Below are 15,264 nucleotides of genomic sequence, written 5' to 3'. Positions count from 1 at the left end.
GCAGAACTGGGCTAAGGCAAGGACTGCTCTCCATCTTCCTCTGGCGCTCCACTGCCCCTTTCTTTCTCCCTAGGCCTCCCATCTCATGAACCTCTCCCTTCTCCAGCTGACTATCTTAGTATCTCTTCTTTCAGTAAGTCCTGATGAAGGGTCTCGGCCCGAAACATCGACTGTGCTTCTTCCTATAGATGCTGTCTGGCCTGCTGTGTTCCACCAGCATTTTGTTTGTGTTGTTTGAATTTCCAGCAGCTGCAGATTTCCTCATGTATAGTATTAATGGTAAGACTCTTGACAGTGTGGAGGATCAGGGAGATCTTGGAGTCTGTGTCCATAGGACACTCAAAGCTGCGTACAGGTTGACTGTGTGGTTAAGAAAGCGTATGGTGTGTTGGCCTCCATCAACCGTGGGATTGAGGTCAAGAGCCGTGAGGTAATGTTACAGCTATACAAGACCCTAGTTAGACCCCACTTGGGAGCACTGTGTTCAGTTCTGGTCACCTCACTACAGGAAGGATGTGGATACTACATAGAGAATGCAGAGGAGATTTACAAGGGTGTTGCCTGGATTGGAGAGCATACCTCATGAGAATAGGTTGAGTGAACCCGGCCTTTTCTCCTTGGAGCGACAGAGAATGAGAGGTGACCTGATAGATGTGTATAAGATAATGAGAAGCTTTGATTGTGTGGATAGCCAGAGGGTTTTCCCCTAGGGCTGAAATGGCTAACATGAGGGGGCACAGTCTTAAGGCGCTTGGAAGTAGGTACAGTGGGGATGTCGGGGGTTTTTCTAAGTTTTTCCACATGGAGAGTGGTGAGTGGGTGGTGTGGTGGACGGCGATGGTAGAGGCGGAAACGATAGGTCTTTTAAGAGACTCTTAGGTCCGTACATGGAAAAATAGAGGGCTGTGCGGTAGGGTAATTCTAGACAGTTTCTACAGTAGGTTACATGGTCGGCACAACAGCATGGGTCGAAGGGCCTGTAGTGTGCTGTAGATTTCTATGTTCAATAGAACGTTACATCAATGGCTGTCAAGCTTGTATCAAATGCATCTCCTCTTTTTTCAAACAGGTATTAATCCTTATACCTTCAAAATTATTGACTTGATTTTCAGACCAAAAAGATAAAACTTTCAATCAAACACAATAGAAAGTTTTATTTAAACAATTGTAGTGTGATGCAGGAACAGTTTTCCTCCCCAAACAAATATATTCATCAGTGTTCATATTCCTTGTCATATTTATGCAGAATACGAATCAAAACTGGCAAGTGTTACACAAAATTAAACAGCAGCAAATTGTAAATATACTGCACATGGCAATACTACATGCAGTTCAGGGAAAATACACACAAATTTAATAATATAAACTTGCAACACTATTCTTCATGCCAAGAACCACTAAGTAAATCAAGAGTTACAGAAATGTAGAAATGCATTAAAATGTGGACATTATTTAATAAACAAAGAACAAATTATACATTCAAAATTTTCCTGCATTTACATTAATTGAAAGACGTACTTTAAAATTCAAAATGCATTCAAAAGTTTTGGTACAGTCTTTGTTTTTCTCCATATAATAACTTGGTGTTAAACTCTCATTTACCTACAAATACTATGAACTCTCAACTGGTAGTTTCTCAGTACCAAATAAAAAATAAATTAAAATATTTAATCAAGTTTTGAAGTGCTGCACCAACAGCGTACATAGACAAAATTATGGTACTGGAGCACAAATGTATCTGTTACCACCTTGCATATCAGCTTCCATAGACAGGCATATGGAAGCAACTTATTTGCCGTAACACAATTGTAATCACTAACCTGCTTCCTTTTCACAAACTTTGTGAGGCCACAACCTGTAGTATCCATAACAATGTGTTTGTTTCTTTGACACAATGCTCAAATCCATCTTGCCTAGCAAAAATCAGTATTTCTATAGCAGCTTTTAAAATGTTAAATCCTATACATCAAGTCTCCATTCCAACACTACTCACTAATAGCTGTAATGTAGTCCCTTTTCATGTAGTGCTTCTATCAAGTGCAATCATCATAATCTTCTTTTCTTGCTGACAAGACATGGTTGTCTGTCCTTTTCCACATTGCTTTAAATGCTTGCTTCTAATGTAATCATTAGCAAAGAAGTGCTAAAAAGTTGAGCTACTTCATTAAGTACCATTTCAATGAAGAATCCAGCGTTCACCATTTCCAGCACACTTTAGTCATAAAGGTTTGTCAATTACAGTAACACCTGAAAAGAAAGAAAAGGTTGGTTACGTATGGTGCCATTTATTGGAGGAAAGCAGAGGATTTCATAAATACATCATCCATATCCCTGAACCACAAGTGAGACGGCCTGGAAAAATCCATTCCTCCTTTGGGTAGTGTTGTATAGTGGGGAAAAATTGCAAGTAAATCTTTGTCTTGCAAATATAAGAATAGTATGAACATGAGTGGCAAAATTTTGTTAAAAGTGAGTCTTGTAGGTGAGTGAAATTATCTATGTCAGTTCAGGAACCTGATTGTTGTAGGCTAACAACTGTTCCTGAACCTGGTGGTGTTGGATCCATGGTTCCTCTACCTTCTTCCCAGTGGCAGCAGTGAGAAGCAAGCACTGTCTGGACAGCAAGGGTTCTTGAAGATGGATGTTCCGTCCTTGTGGCAATGCTTTTTGTAAATGTGCTCAATGGTGGGGAGGGCTCTGCCTGTGATGGACAGGACTATATCCACCACTTTCTGTAGACCAGACCGGATCTGGATAGGCTACAGTTGGTGTTCACACTGTGACAAGAATACACATAGATTAAGATATTAGCTGTCCTGTGTGATCAGCAGTTGGTCTGCCACCTGTCTTCAGGAGAGAGAGAGATAAGGAAAACAATGGAGCAGCATGTGGAGATGTTAATGAAGGAAGGAGAGCTGTCAAGAGCGGCTCCCCCTTTGAACCCTGAACTGTTTGAAGAGATGGACAGGCGATACCCCAGCAGGGGGATAAAAAGGGACAGGTTCGCTAAGGCAGCACACACACGACACCCGAGGTAACGAGACCCTGGAAGCGGTGCGCCTCTCACAAGTCGGTGGGAAGCTTTTGGACAGCTGATCGCGGGATCAAGCCATAGACGCTCAGGGTGGAAAGGCACGATCGGCGGGAACCTGGTGTGTGTCCACCCTTGCCTGGGTGCCAGGTTCACCGCAGGGAAACGATTCATATTTGGAAACGGAGGGGTCACAGTCATGACCTCAGATGACATCACAAAGGGCTCGCACGAAAGCTGACTGCGAAGGTCTGTGTGTGGAAGCCGTTTGAATACTCATTCGTTTTGCTCTCTCTCTCCTCCCCCCCGCCACTGTCTGCGAACTGAACTGAACTAAAATTGAACTGAACTTTGCGTCACTTTGAAATTGGTCATTTACCCCTAGACAACGATAGAGCTTGATTGATCCTGTTATCTTAATTCTGTGTACATGTATGTTTATCATTGCTGAACTGTTGCATTCATTATCCTTTTGATTAGAGTACTGTGTTGCTTGTTTCTTTAATAAAACTTTCTTAGTTCTAGTAATCCAGACTCCAACTGAGTGATCCATTTCTGCTGGTTTGGCAACCCAGTTACGGGGTACGTAACAACACCTAGGAACTCGAAGCTCTCAAACTCAAGACCGTTGATGTATTTAGCAAAATGTGCATTGTAGTACTGAGAAGACAACCTGGCCTGGGTAATGGATTCAGTTTCACAGAGAGGAGTCAGCAGATCACAAGAAAATCAAACTACCCTCAATGAACTGTTTACACTTCTTGCTGCCTCATTAAAGCAGTCAGCATAATGAAAAATCAACCCACCCCAGACATTCCTCTTCTCCCTCTCCCACTGGGCAGAAGATGCAAAGGCCAGAAAGCACATACCACTAGGCTTAAGGACTGTTCTGATGTTCTGGGGACTGAATGGTTCCCTAATAAAATAAAATGGGCTCTTGACCTCACAATCTACTTTGCTATGACCTTGCACCTAATGATCAACCTGAACTGCATGTTCTCTCCATTTAACACTCTGTTCTGCATTCTGTTATTGTTGTACCTTGTACCACCTCACACTGTTGTGGTGAATTGAACTGTACGAACAGTAAACAAGACAAGTCTTGCACTGTACTTCGACAACTCAAGACAATAGAAAAACACCAAAGATGTTTCAGCAAAATTCTCTGGGAGGACACTCAATGTGCTCTCTTTAAAGTCTCTATCCCTGGCATTGCGGGCCCAGTTACAGACAACGGGCTGAGTTTTACAGCCACACCATTCACATTCCTGACTCCAGAGGCACCATCAGAGCTCTGTTAAACAGATCACCAAATGGACAGAAGACTCAAGTATATGCTCTTTCAAAATAAAAATCTATATTCCTACAGATTCTTGGGAATCCTGACCCATGACTATTCAAAGTAGAAATGGACTACTTGTGAAATACTGAGAAGTCTAAGAAAACAGTGTGTAATTGGTTGAAGGAGCAAACTACCCACTCAGCCCACTAGGCACTTCCTGCCCCATTTGTGGAACATTTTGCCCCTTCCAACATTAGCCTTGTCAATCAGCTCAGAAATGACAAAACTGGAGTAGAATAAGATCTTTCTCAATCCCAAAGGACTGCCTTTTATGAACTTATTCCTACTGCACAGAGTCATGGAATGGAAGTTGTAACAATATTATTCTGATTATTCTTCCCTTGTGTTTCTGTGAAGAATGGCTTTTGCTCGGGTAATTCTGTTTTGAAGGCAGTGTACCTTTGAGGGTTATATTATTTGACTGTTTTGTCCTTTGGAGTAACATTACAGCTGAATTGATTTCTAGCTGCACTGGATCATAACACAGAGCAAAACGTTTTGTTGACTTCTGTTGAATTTGTCAATACTCCCTTCCTAGATTTACATAATTTCTTTACATACTAGATTTATCCAAGTAATATTGAGCTCAATGCATCATTTCCATTACTTCCATTTTCCAAATCACTTAGGCAATCTTGTTCTATATCCTTATATGTTCTGTATGCCATTCACCCTCATCTATGTGAAGGATGTGGGCTTGCTTCAAAGGATAAATTCTAATTACTTGAAAAAATAGCTTGAATTTGAATAATTTCCTCAGATATTTGCCAATTTACCATAGGAAATGCCAGACATGAGAAATTCAGTTAATAATTCATGGATTTCTTACATGGCACACAATTGCAATGTAAAATCAATTACTTTTCTGATTGACAATTCCTAGTTCTTTACTGAGAAAAGTAAATAAAGCTGTTTATCTTTCTACACTGGAAAAAATGTGATGCCACTGTTAAATAAATAGCTGTTGTACCACTGGAATTAAACATGCCTTACTAATTTGAGCCATATCAATGATGATGCAGTCCCTCCCTTTGCACTTATTTCCGAATCATTCCACAATAAGAAATTAAGTTAACAAGAAAACAAATTGAAAATTAGAATAGATAAACATGCACAAATTGTCCAATGAATTTCCAAATAACCACCATGGTAGTGTTTTATTACAACTGACTCCTGCAACAGGTTTTAGGTAATGACTGTATTAATTACAGTATCACTCATTTAACAGCAGCAGCTGATTAAGTTGATCTATAATGATCTATATAGTCTTTGTGAAATCTGGTAATACTGCCCACATTTTTGTATCGAAAAATTGCAAGTCCAACAACAAAGATGAAATTTTGCATCTAAACTATTTAAGGCTTCCTGGAAATTTTCCAGATAATTCGTTAACAAGAAAAATAAGGAAGTAAACAACAAAAAAAATATTGATTTGCAAGACTAATTTTTTCTGATATTGTAGATTATAAAGCTGAAATACTGCAATCAGTCTCTAGGACAAATGTACTGCATTTGAGCACAAGAGCATCAATTCATAGAAAGGAATCGCTAATGAAATTAAAACTGCTGAGATGCGGAGAATATGGCTTTATAAATTAAGAGAAGAAAACCAACAAATACGATTTTTACCCGCATAACTTCTTCCAGTGCTCATACATTGTGGTAGAAGTATCCATTTATCTAATGCAGGGTTGTAATATTCCACAGATGCAAGGTTACATGAACCATCATCCCCACCAGCTACATACAATAGACCATTTACAGCACAAACACCTGCAACAGAGAGAAAGAAATAGCTTAGATTACTCCTGCCCCTCATACACAATACCCTACAATCTTTCATTTAACCATTCCTACCTGCATTTCTTCTGCACACATTCATGTCGGCAACCTGCTTCCAGGTGTTTGTAGAGACATCGTACATTTCCACACTTTTCCTCACCAGTGGGCCATCGTGACCTCCAACAGCATAGAGTAAACCATTTAAAACTCCCACACCTGCAGAAAACCAGAGAAGATCCAATACCTTTGAATTCCTTAAAATATTGTTTCCATTAGCCAAGTACTACATTTTAACACCTAAAACAACTGCCGCGAATCAAGCTTTCTAGACAACTTAAAGGATCAGGGAAGAATGTAAACGATGGGAATCAAGAATACTCCTGAGAATCCTTCTGCCACCATTACCGCATTTAAAGCTGGTTTTCAACACAAATGACAAAATGCATATTTGGTCACAGTAATAAATTTGGCATCCTTTTTCTGAATAACATTCTTTAAACATTACAAATATGCAAGACAATCACACTATAGAAAACAACATTCAATCAGCTTGAAAAGCTAAAAACAACCAGAGATACTGGAAATCTGAAATAAAAGCAGTAACTCAGCAGGTCAAGCCAAGCAGCACTTGTGTAGAGGAAAAAAAATCTAAATTTTAAATACCTTTCATCAAAGATGGAAAAGTTAAACTAAAGTCACAGAGAAGGGGAGGATCAAGAAATCACAGCAAATATCCGTAACAGGTGACAGAGGTGCCACTGCTGTGTCCTAAAAGAGCAGTTTGAGTACTTGTTAACCTAGGTCTGGAGGTATGTAAAGTAGATTAACGGGAAGAAGAGAGAAGTTAATAAAAATAAAAGCGCTGGAACCACAAAATACAGAACACAGCAACTGCAAGAAATCGGAAACAAATGAGAATACCAGAAATATTCTGCTGATCAAATAGCATTTATGAAGAGATAAAACCTTAGTTAATATTAAAGGTAAAATAATGTCTCAAACTTACACTGTTTTGTTGGACTTATCCAGGGGCACAATTTCCAGGTGATTAAAAGATATGTATGTGGTGCACAAAATGTAACCTCTATATTGGAGAGACCAAACTTGGATCAGGCAAAACTATAACTGAAAAACTGGGGACATTTATAACTTCAGCTGCAATCTGGTCACATTTCTATGAGGAAGAAGAGCAGGAAAAATAAAGCCAGAACTTTTTGCATGTCCTATAAATGAGTAAAACAGAGTCTAACAAAATTGCATGTATCAACTGTCAGAAAGTTCAGAGAAATAAAAAAATAAATAAAAAGATCAATGAAAGAACTTTAAAAAAGTGCACAGTAAACTGAAAAGGGAATCCCAAAATAATCTATAGGTAGACAAATGGGAAATAAATTGCAAAGAGACAATCAAAGACCAAAAATGAAATCTACTGATAGAGGTAGAAACATGGCTTTACAAAGGTAGATGGTTGCTAGAGTCTAAAGCAAAGAAAAATGGATTTGGATCACTGGATGGGTTAAGTATTGATAGGCATTAGAAAAGTTAGGGGCACATCAGAAAATCATCTAATCTACATGCGATAAATCCGAGGTCACTGAGGGAAAATTGTTAGGGCCTTGGCCATAATCTTTCAAACATATGCATATTCAGGGGTAATGGCTGAGGACTGAAATTTTGCAAATATTACAATTATATAATAATTATAATAAAAGTGGATGCTGGTGTAACCCCTCCAACCACATACCTGTATTACCAATTGGTCAATGGGAGTGTTCAAACAATAACACCAAACAAAGATTTGACTTCCCCGATACTTTTGGGTGTGTCTTACAGATTTTGGGCTGCTGATCATGAAAATCATCATGAAATTTCCCTATCAATGACAATTTTTAAAAATTGCCAATCTTTGTTATTTCAATTCATAATTCAAGTCATTTAAAGTGTTGCCACACTGCAAGTTGAAGTTTTCTATCTTGTCCAGACATGCCTGGGCATGCTTAGGCAGGGCAGATGCTGCACAACAGGACAGGTTTTAGGAAGGCTATAAAAGCATCATGCACACCGTTCCATGCATTGCGTTTACACATATATCGGTTTGCAATCATGTTGATGTACAAACGTGTACATGCTCTACACACATAGCATACTATGTGTACTCATAATAAAGTAATTGTATTTTCAGGAGTATTTATGAAACAAAAATGTCTCACTAATAATGCAAGAGCCACAATACTTTGTTACATTTGCATCAAGTGTATGCTTAAATCTCCAAGACGGAGCATGACTCATCTGAGTAAGAAAGCTTGTGAGCTCTACTTTTGGTGTAAAATTGGTGACCAAGACAAAGCCTGGGCTCCTCACATTTGTTGTGCAACTTGCACTGCCAATTGTAAAGATGGCTCGGAAGTACTCGGAAGTCAATGCTGTACACTGCCTGATGATATGGCGAGAGCAAACTGATCATGTGACAAACTGCTTTTCTCTGTCTGACCAATGTGTCTGATTTCTCTGCTTAAAAATAAGAAATCACCTAAATACCCCAGTCTCCCTTCAGCCATGAGATCTGTGCCATATGACGACAGTCTTCCAGTACTGAGGCCACCAGAGACGTGGAGTCCAGAGGAGGCAGACAAAGATCCCATGATGCACAAGCCAGGAATGGAAAACAAAACTGATACAGATTTTGAACTTTTTACATCAAGTGAGCCTCATCTGATAACTCAATCTGAGTTAAATTACCTGTACAGAGACTTAGGCTTGTCAAAGGCAAAAGCAGAATTATGGAAGTTACCATAACTAGAGAGAAACTGAAAGGTCTGAAAGTAGATAAGTCACCTGGATCAGATGCTGTACACCCCAGAGTTCTAAAAGAGGTAGTTGAAGAGATTGTGGAGCATTAGTAACAATCTTTCAAGAATCACTAGTTTCTGGAATGGTTCCGGAGACTGGAAAATTGCAAATGTCACTCCACTCTTCAAGAGGGGAGAAAGGCACAAGAAAGGAAACTATAGGCCAGTTAATCTGACCTCAGTGGTTGGCAAGATATTGGAGTCGATTATCAAGGATGAGGTCTCAGGGTACTTGGAGGCACATCAAAAAATAGGCCGTAGTCAGCAGGTTTCCTCAAGGGAAAATCTTGTCTGACAAATGTGTTGGAATTCTTTGGAGAAATAACAAGCAGGATAGACAAAGGAAAATGGATTGATGTTGTGTACTTGGATTTTCAGAAGGCCTTTGACAAATTGCCACATGAGGCTGCTGAACAAGAGCCTGTGGTATTGTTCCAGCATGGATAAAGCAGTGGCTAATTGGCAGGAGGCAAAGAGTGGGAATGAAGAGAGCCTATTCTGGCTGGCTGACAGTGACTAGTTCCACATGGGTCTGTGTAGGGACAGATTCTTTTTACATTATATGTCAATGATTTGGATGATTGAATCGATGGCTTTGTTGCAAAGTTTGCACACGATATGAAGATAGGTGGAGGGGCAGGTAGGAAGTAGAGAGATTAACGAAGGACTTACATTAAGAGTACGGGCAAAGAAATAGAAACATAGAAAACCTGCAGCACAATACAGGCCCTTCAGCCCACAATGCTGTGCTGAACATGTACTTACTTTGGAAATTACCTAGAGTTACCCATAGCCCTCTATTTTTTTAAGCTCCATGTACCTATCCAGGAGTCTATTAAAAGACCCTATCATATCTGCCTCCATCACCGTCACCGGCAGCCCATTCCACGCACTCACCACACTCTCGGTAGAAAACGTACCCTGACATCACCTCTGTACCTACTTCCAAGCACCTTAAAACTGTGCCCTCTCATGTTAACTATTTCAGCCCTGGGAAAAAGTCTCTGACTATCCACACGATCAATACCTCTCATCATCTTATACACCTCTATCAGGTCACCTCTCATCCTCCGTCGCTCCAAAGAAAAAAGGCCGCGTTCACACAACCCATTCTCATAAAGCATGCTCCCCAATCCAGGCAACATCCTTGTAAATTTTCTCTGCACCTTTTCTATAGTTTCCACATCCTTCCTGTAGTGAGGTGGCCAGAATTGAGCACAGTGCTCCAAGTGGGGCCTGACCAGGGTTCTATACAGCTGTAACATTACCTCCCGGCTCTTAAACTCAATCCAATGGTTGATGAAGGCCAATGTACTGTATGCCTTCTTAACCACAGAGTCAACCTGCGTAGCAGCTTTGAGTGTCCTATGGACCCGGACCTCAAGATCCCTCTGATCCTCCACACCGCCAAGAGTCTTACCATTAATACTATATTCTGCCATCATATTTGACCTACCAAAATGAACCACCTCACATTTATCTGGGTTGAACTCCATATGCCACTTCTAAGCCCAGTTTTGCATCATATCCATGTCCCACTGTAACCTCTGACAGCCCCCCACACTATCCACAACAACTCCAACCTTTGTGCCATCAGCAAATTTACTAATCCACTTCCTCATCCAGGTCATTTATAAAAATCACAAAAAGAAGGGGTCCCAGAACAGATCCCTGAGGCACACCACTGGTGATCGACCTCCATGCAGAATATGACCTGTCTACAACCACTCTTTGCCTTCTGTGGGCAAGCCAGTTCTGGATCCACAAATCAATTTCCCCTTGGAGCCCGTGCCTCCTTACTTTCTCAAAAAGCCTTGCATAGGGTACCTTATCAAATGTTTTGCTGAAATCCTTATACACTACGTCTACTGCTCTACCTTCATCAATGTGTTTAGTCACATCCTCAGAAAATTTAATCAAGCTCGTAAGGGACGACCTGCCTTTGACAAAGCCATGCTGACTATTCCTAATCATATTATGTCTCTCCAAATGTTCATAGATCCTGCCTCTCAGGATCTTTTCCATCAACTTAACAACCACCGAAGTAAGACTCACTGGTCTATAATTTCCTGGGCTATCTCTATTCCCCTTCTTGAATAAGGGAACAACATCTGCAACCCTCCAATCCTCCAGAACCTCTCCAGTCCCCAATGATGATGCAAAGATCATTGCCAGAGGCTCAGTAATTTCCTCCCTCACCTGCCACAGTAGCCTGGGGTACACCTTGTCCGGTCCCAGAGACTTATCCAACTTGATGCTTTCCAAAAGCTCCAGCACATCCTCTTTCTTAATATCTATATGCTCAAGCATTTCAATCCACCGTAAGTCATCCCTACAATCGCCAAGATCCTTTTCCGTAGTGAATACTGAAGCAAAGAATTCATTAAGTATCTCTGCTATCTCTTTCAGTTCCATACACATTTTCCACTGTCACTCTTGATTGGTCCTATTCTCTCATGCCTTATCCTCTTGTTTCACATACTTGTAGAATGTCTTGGGGTTTTGCTTAATCCTGCTTGCCAAGGCCTTCTCATGGCCCCTTCTGGCTCTCCTAATTTCATTGTTAAGCTCCTTCCTGCTAGCCTTATAATCTTCAAGATCTCTACCATTACCTTTTTTTTTTAACTTTTCGTAATCTTTTCTTTTCTTCTTGACTAGATTTTCAACAGCATTTGTACACCACAGTTCCTGTACCCTACCATCCTTTCCCTGTCTTATTGGAACATACCTGTTAAATACCTGTTAAACGCCATGCAAATATCCCCTGAACATTTACCACATTTCTGCCGTACATTTGCCTGAGATGTTCCCAATTTACGTTTCCAAGCTCCTGCCTGATAGCCTCATAATTCCCCTTACTTCAATTAAAAGCTTTCCTAACTTGTCTGTTCCTATCCCTCTCCAATGTTATGGTAAAGGAGATAGAATTGTGATCACTATCTCAAAATGCTCTCCCACTGAGAGACCTGAGACCTGACACCTGACCAGGTTCATTTCCCAATACCAGATCAAGTGCAGCCTCTCCTCTTGTAGGCTTATCTATATATTGTGTCATGAAACCTTCCTGAACACACCTAACAAACTCCAGCCCATCTAATCCCCTCATTCTAGGGAGATGCCAATCAATATTTGGGAAATTAAAATCTCCCACCACGACAACCCTGTTATTATTACATCTTTTCAGGATCTGTCTCCCTATCTGCTCCTCGATGTCCCTGTTACTGTTGGGTGGTCTATAAACAACACCCAGTAGAGTTATTGACCCCCTTCCTGTTCCTAACTTCCACACACAGAGACTCCGTAGACAATCCCTCCATAACTTCCTCCTTTTCTGCAGCCGTGATACTATCTCTGATCAACAGTGCCACGCCCCAGCTCTTTTGCCTCCCTCCCTGTCCTTTCTGAAACATCTATAGCTGGCAATCTAACCATTCCAAGTCTCTGTAATGGCCACAATATCATAGCTCCAAGTACTGATCCACACTCTAAGCTCATCCACTTTGTTCATGATGCTTCTTACATTAAAACAGACACACCTCAAACTATCCCTTCTCTATCACCTGCCTATCCTCCCTCCTGCACTGTCTCCAAGCTTTCTATATTTGTGAGCCAACAGCCCCTTCCTCTGTCTCTTCAATTCAGTTCCCACCCCTCAGCAATTCTAGTTTAAACTCTCCCCAATAGCCTTAGCAAACCTCCCTGCCAGGATAATGGTCCCCCTCAGATTCAAGTGCAACCCGTCCTTTTTGTACAGGTCACAAAAGAGATCCCAATGATCCAGAAATCTGAATCCCTGTCCCCTGCTCCAATCCCTCAGCCACGCATTTATCCTCCACTTCACTCTATTTCTATACTCACTGTCATGTGGCACAGGAAGTAATTACGAGATCACTACATTTGAGGTCCTGCTTCTCAACTTCCTTCCCAGCTCCCTGTAGTCTGTTTTCAGGATCTCCTCCCTTTTCCTACCTATGTCATTGGCTCCAATGGCAGATGGAATACAGTGTCAGGAAATGTATGGTCATGCACTTTGGTAGAAGAAATCAAAGGGTTGACTATTTTCTAAATGAAGAGAAAATACAAAAAAAACTGAGGTGCAAAGGGATTTGAACCTAAAGGTTAATTTGCAGGTTGAGTCTGTGGTGAGGAAGGCAAATACAATGTTAGCATGCAATTCACAAGGACTAGAATATAAAGGCAAAGATGGACTGCTGAAACTTTACAAATCTCTGGTGAGGCCTCACTTGGAGTATTGTGAGCAATGTTGGGCCCCTTATCTTGGAAAGGATGTGCTGAAACTGGAGTGAGTTCAAAGGAGGTTCACGAAAATGATTCCAGGATTGAATGGCTTGTCATAGGAAGAGCGTTTGATGGCTCTGGGCCTGTATTCACTGGAAGGCAGAAGAATGAGGGGTGACCTCAGTGAAACCTATCAAATGGTGAAAGGCATTTATAGAGTGGATGTGAAGAGGATGTTTCCTATGGTGAGAGAATCTAACACCAGAAGACACAGCCTCAGAATAGAGGGGCATCTTTTAGAACCGAGATGAGGAGGAATTTCTTTAGCCAGAGAGCGGTGAATCTGTGGAATTCTTTACCACAGGCAGCTGTGGAGGACAAATCTTTTATGTATATTTAAGGCAGATTCTTGATTGGTCAGGGCATGAAGGGGTGGAGAAGGCAGGAGATTGGGGCTGAGAGGAAAATTAGATCAGCTATGATGAAATGGTGGAGCAGACTCGATGGGCCAAATGGCCTTATTCTGCTCTTATCTTATGGTCTTGTGGCTTCAAGACTGCAAGGATGGAATCTGCTGTCATCAGGCACAAAAATATCCGTGAAGGATTTTGATATTTCAGGTGTTTTCCAGAATAACTGATGCTAAGATTAGAGGCAGCATCTTTGTTGGTCTACAGAGCCAACAGGTCATCAATGACAGCCAATTCACAGAACTTCAAGTGGGACTGGAGAATATCGCATGGAAGGCATTCAAGAATGTAGTTGAAAATTTTCTTGGCAACTACAGAGCATCAAGCTATGTGCAGCTGGTTGACAACATGCTTGAAGCATACAAAACCATGAAGTGCAACACGTCACTAAAGATTCATTTTCTGCATTCTCATTTAGTCTTCTTCCTGCAAATCTTGGCACTGTCAGTGATGAGCATGGTGAAAGGTTTCACCAGGACATTGCCGTCATGGAGAAATGGCATCAGGGCAGCTGGAGTCCATCAATGTTGGACACTTAAGTAAGAAGCCTCAGGGACAGAGTACAAATGAAAATCATCAGTAAAACATTTTTAGTTTAGTTGAACTATTGCAAAGCTTCAACGCTGTTAAGCATTTAAACAAATGATATTCAATTGAAGTTAATTTCTTGTTTCTCCAAATTCCTAAGTGATACAAGCAGTCTGAAATTATATTTGTGTTCAGCTTCAAGCAGTCTATCATAAACAAACAAAAATTTGAGGCAGCAACAATTTTTAAAAAATCTTGTTGTCCAGTGAAATTAATTTACGTTCAAACGTAGACTGATTTGTAGAAGTCAGGATGTCAAAGGCATATTGTGTCAAAATAAATTGGACTTCTGATGAAGCAACAGAGATTGATGTGGGAAAAGCAATATTAATGATATACATGGACTTCCGAATGGCATTAATGAAGTGTCCCATGATATATCATCAAGATAAGAGCTCACGGAATAAAAAGGGTTTAGGAGCTTCAATAAAATTTGTTACAAGGAAACAACAGAAATGGAAGGGTTTTCCCAGACTAATGGAAGCATACAGTGAGGTTCTGTGTCCATTGGAATGATACATTGTTATGCTCCATCTAACAGTAAACAGCACAGTTGACAAAGAAATAATGGTAACTCCCACAGAATGTTGACTTAGTTGGTCTGTGCCAAATCATTTGTTACCCACACCTGCGCCCAAACTTCTCACGTCTGTAGTTTCGAATGGGAACATTTTATTTTTCCTTATCCATGAATGACATAGACTTGCCTGTACAGTCTGTAATTTCTGAAACTGGAGCAAATGCAAAACCTCAGGTGTTGATTATCTGAGGAGGGGGATGAAATTAAAAGACTTCAATGGCAAGCTGGTGGAATGGGGAAATAGCTGATAGATTTAATTTAACACAAAGAAATGCGAAACGCTATACTTGAAAGGAAGGACAACTTACAATATAACTAAAAGGCATATATGTAAAAGGAGTACAAGAACACAGAGGCTTTTGTTATGTGTTTAATTCACTGGA

General features: G+C 40.6%; 1 protein-coding gene across 10 annotated transcripts in view; it reads right to left on the bottom strand.

Annotated features, from left to right (window-relative positions):
• Positions 1-1,169: 1,169 nt before the first annotated feature.
• klhl2 (kelch-like family member 2) overlaps positions 1,170-15,264 on the bottom strand; it is a 160,041-nt gene continuing 145,946 nt past the window's right edge. For 7 of the 10 annotated variants that reach the window (XM_072255916.1, XM_072255918.1, XM_072255924.1 and 4 more), the window contains 4 exons: positions 7,162-7,239; positions 6,231-6,371; positions 6,003-6,146; positions 1,170-2,247 (listed from right to left, as the gene is read on the bottom strand). In XM_072255916.1, the coding sequence (XP_072112017.1) occupies positions 2,219-2,247; positions 6,003-6,146; positions 6,231-6,371; positions 7,162-7,239 (392 nt within the window). In that variant the 3' untranslated portion in view covers positions 1,170-2,218. Of the gene's footprint in view, positions 2,248-6,002; positions 6,147-6,230; positions 6,372-7,161; positions 7,240-7,286; positions 7,330-15,264 lie in introns of those variants that run through there. The other 3 variants (XM_072255920.1, XM_072255921.1, XM_072255926.1) reach the window with 2 other exon arrangements.

The sequence above is a fragment of the Mobula birostris genome, chromosome 4 (genome assembly GCF_030028105.1).
Source record: "Mobula birostris isolate sMobBir1 chromosome 4, sMobBir1.hap1, whole genome shotgun sequence".
Lineage (NCBI taxonomy): Eukaryota > Metazoa > Chordata > Chondrichthyes > Myliobatiformes > Myliobatidae > Mobula > Mobula birostris.
The sequence above is the reverse complement of the archived record's forward strand: the minus strand, read 5'-3'. Positions and strand labels throughout refer to the sequence as shown.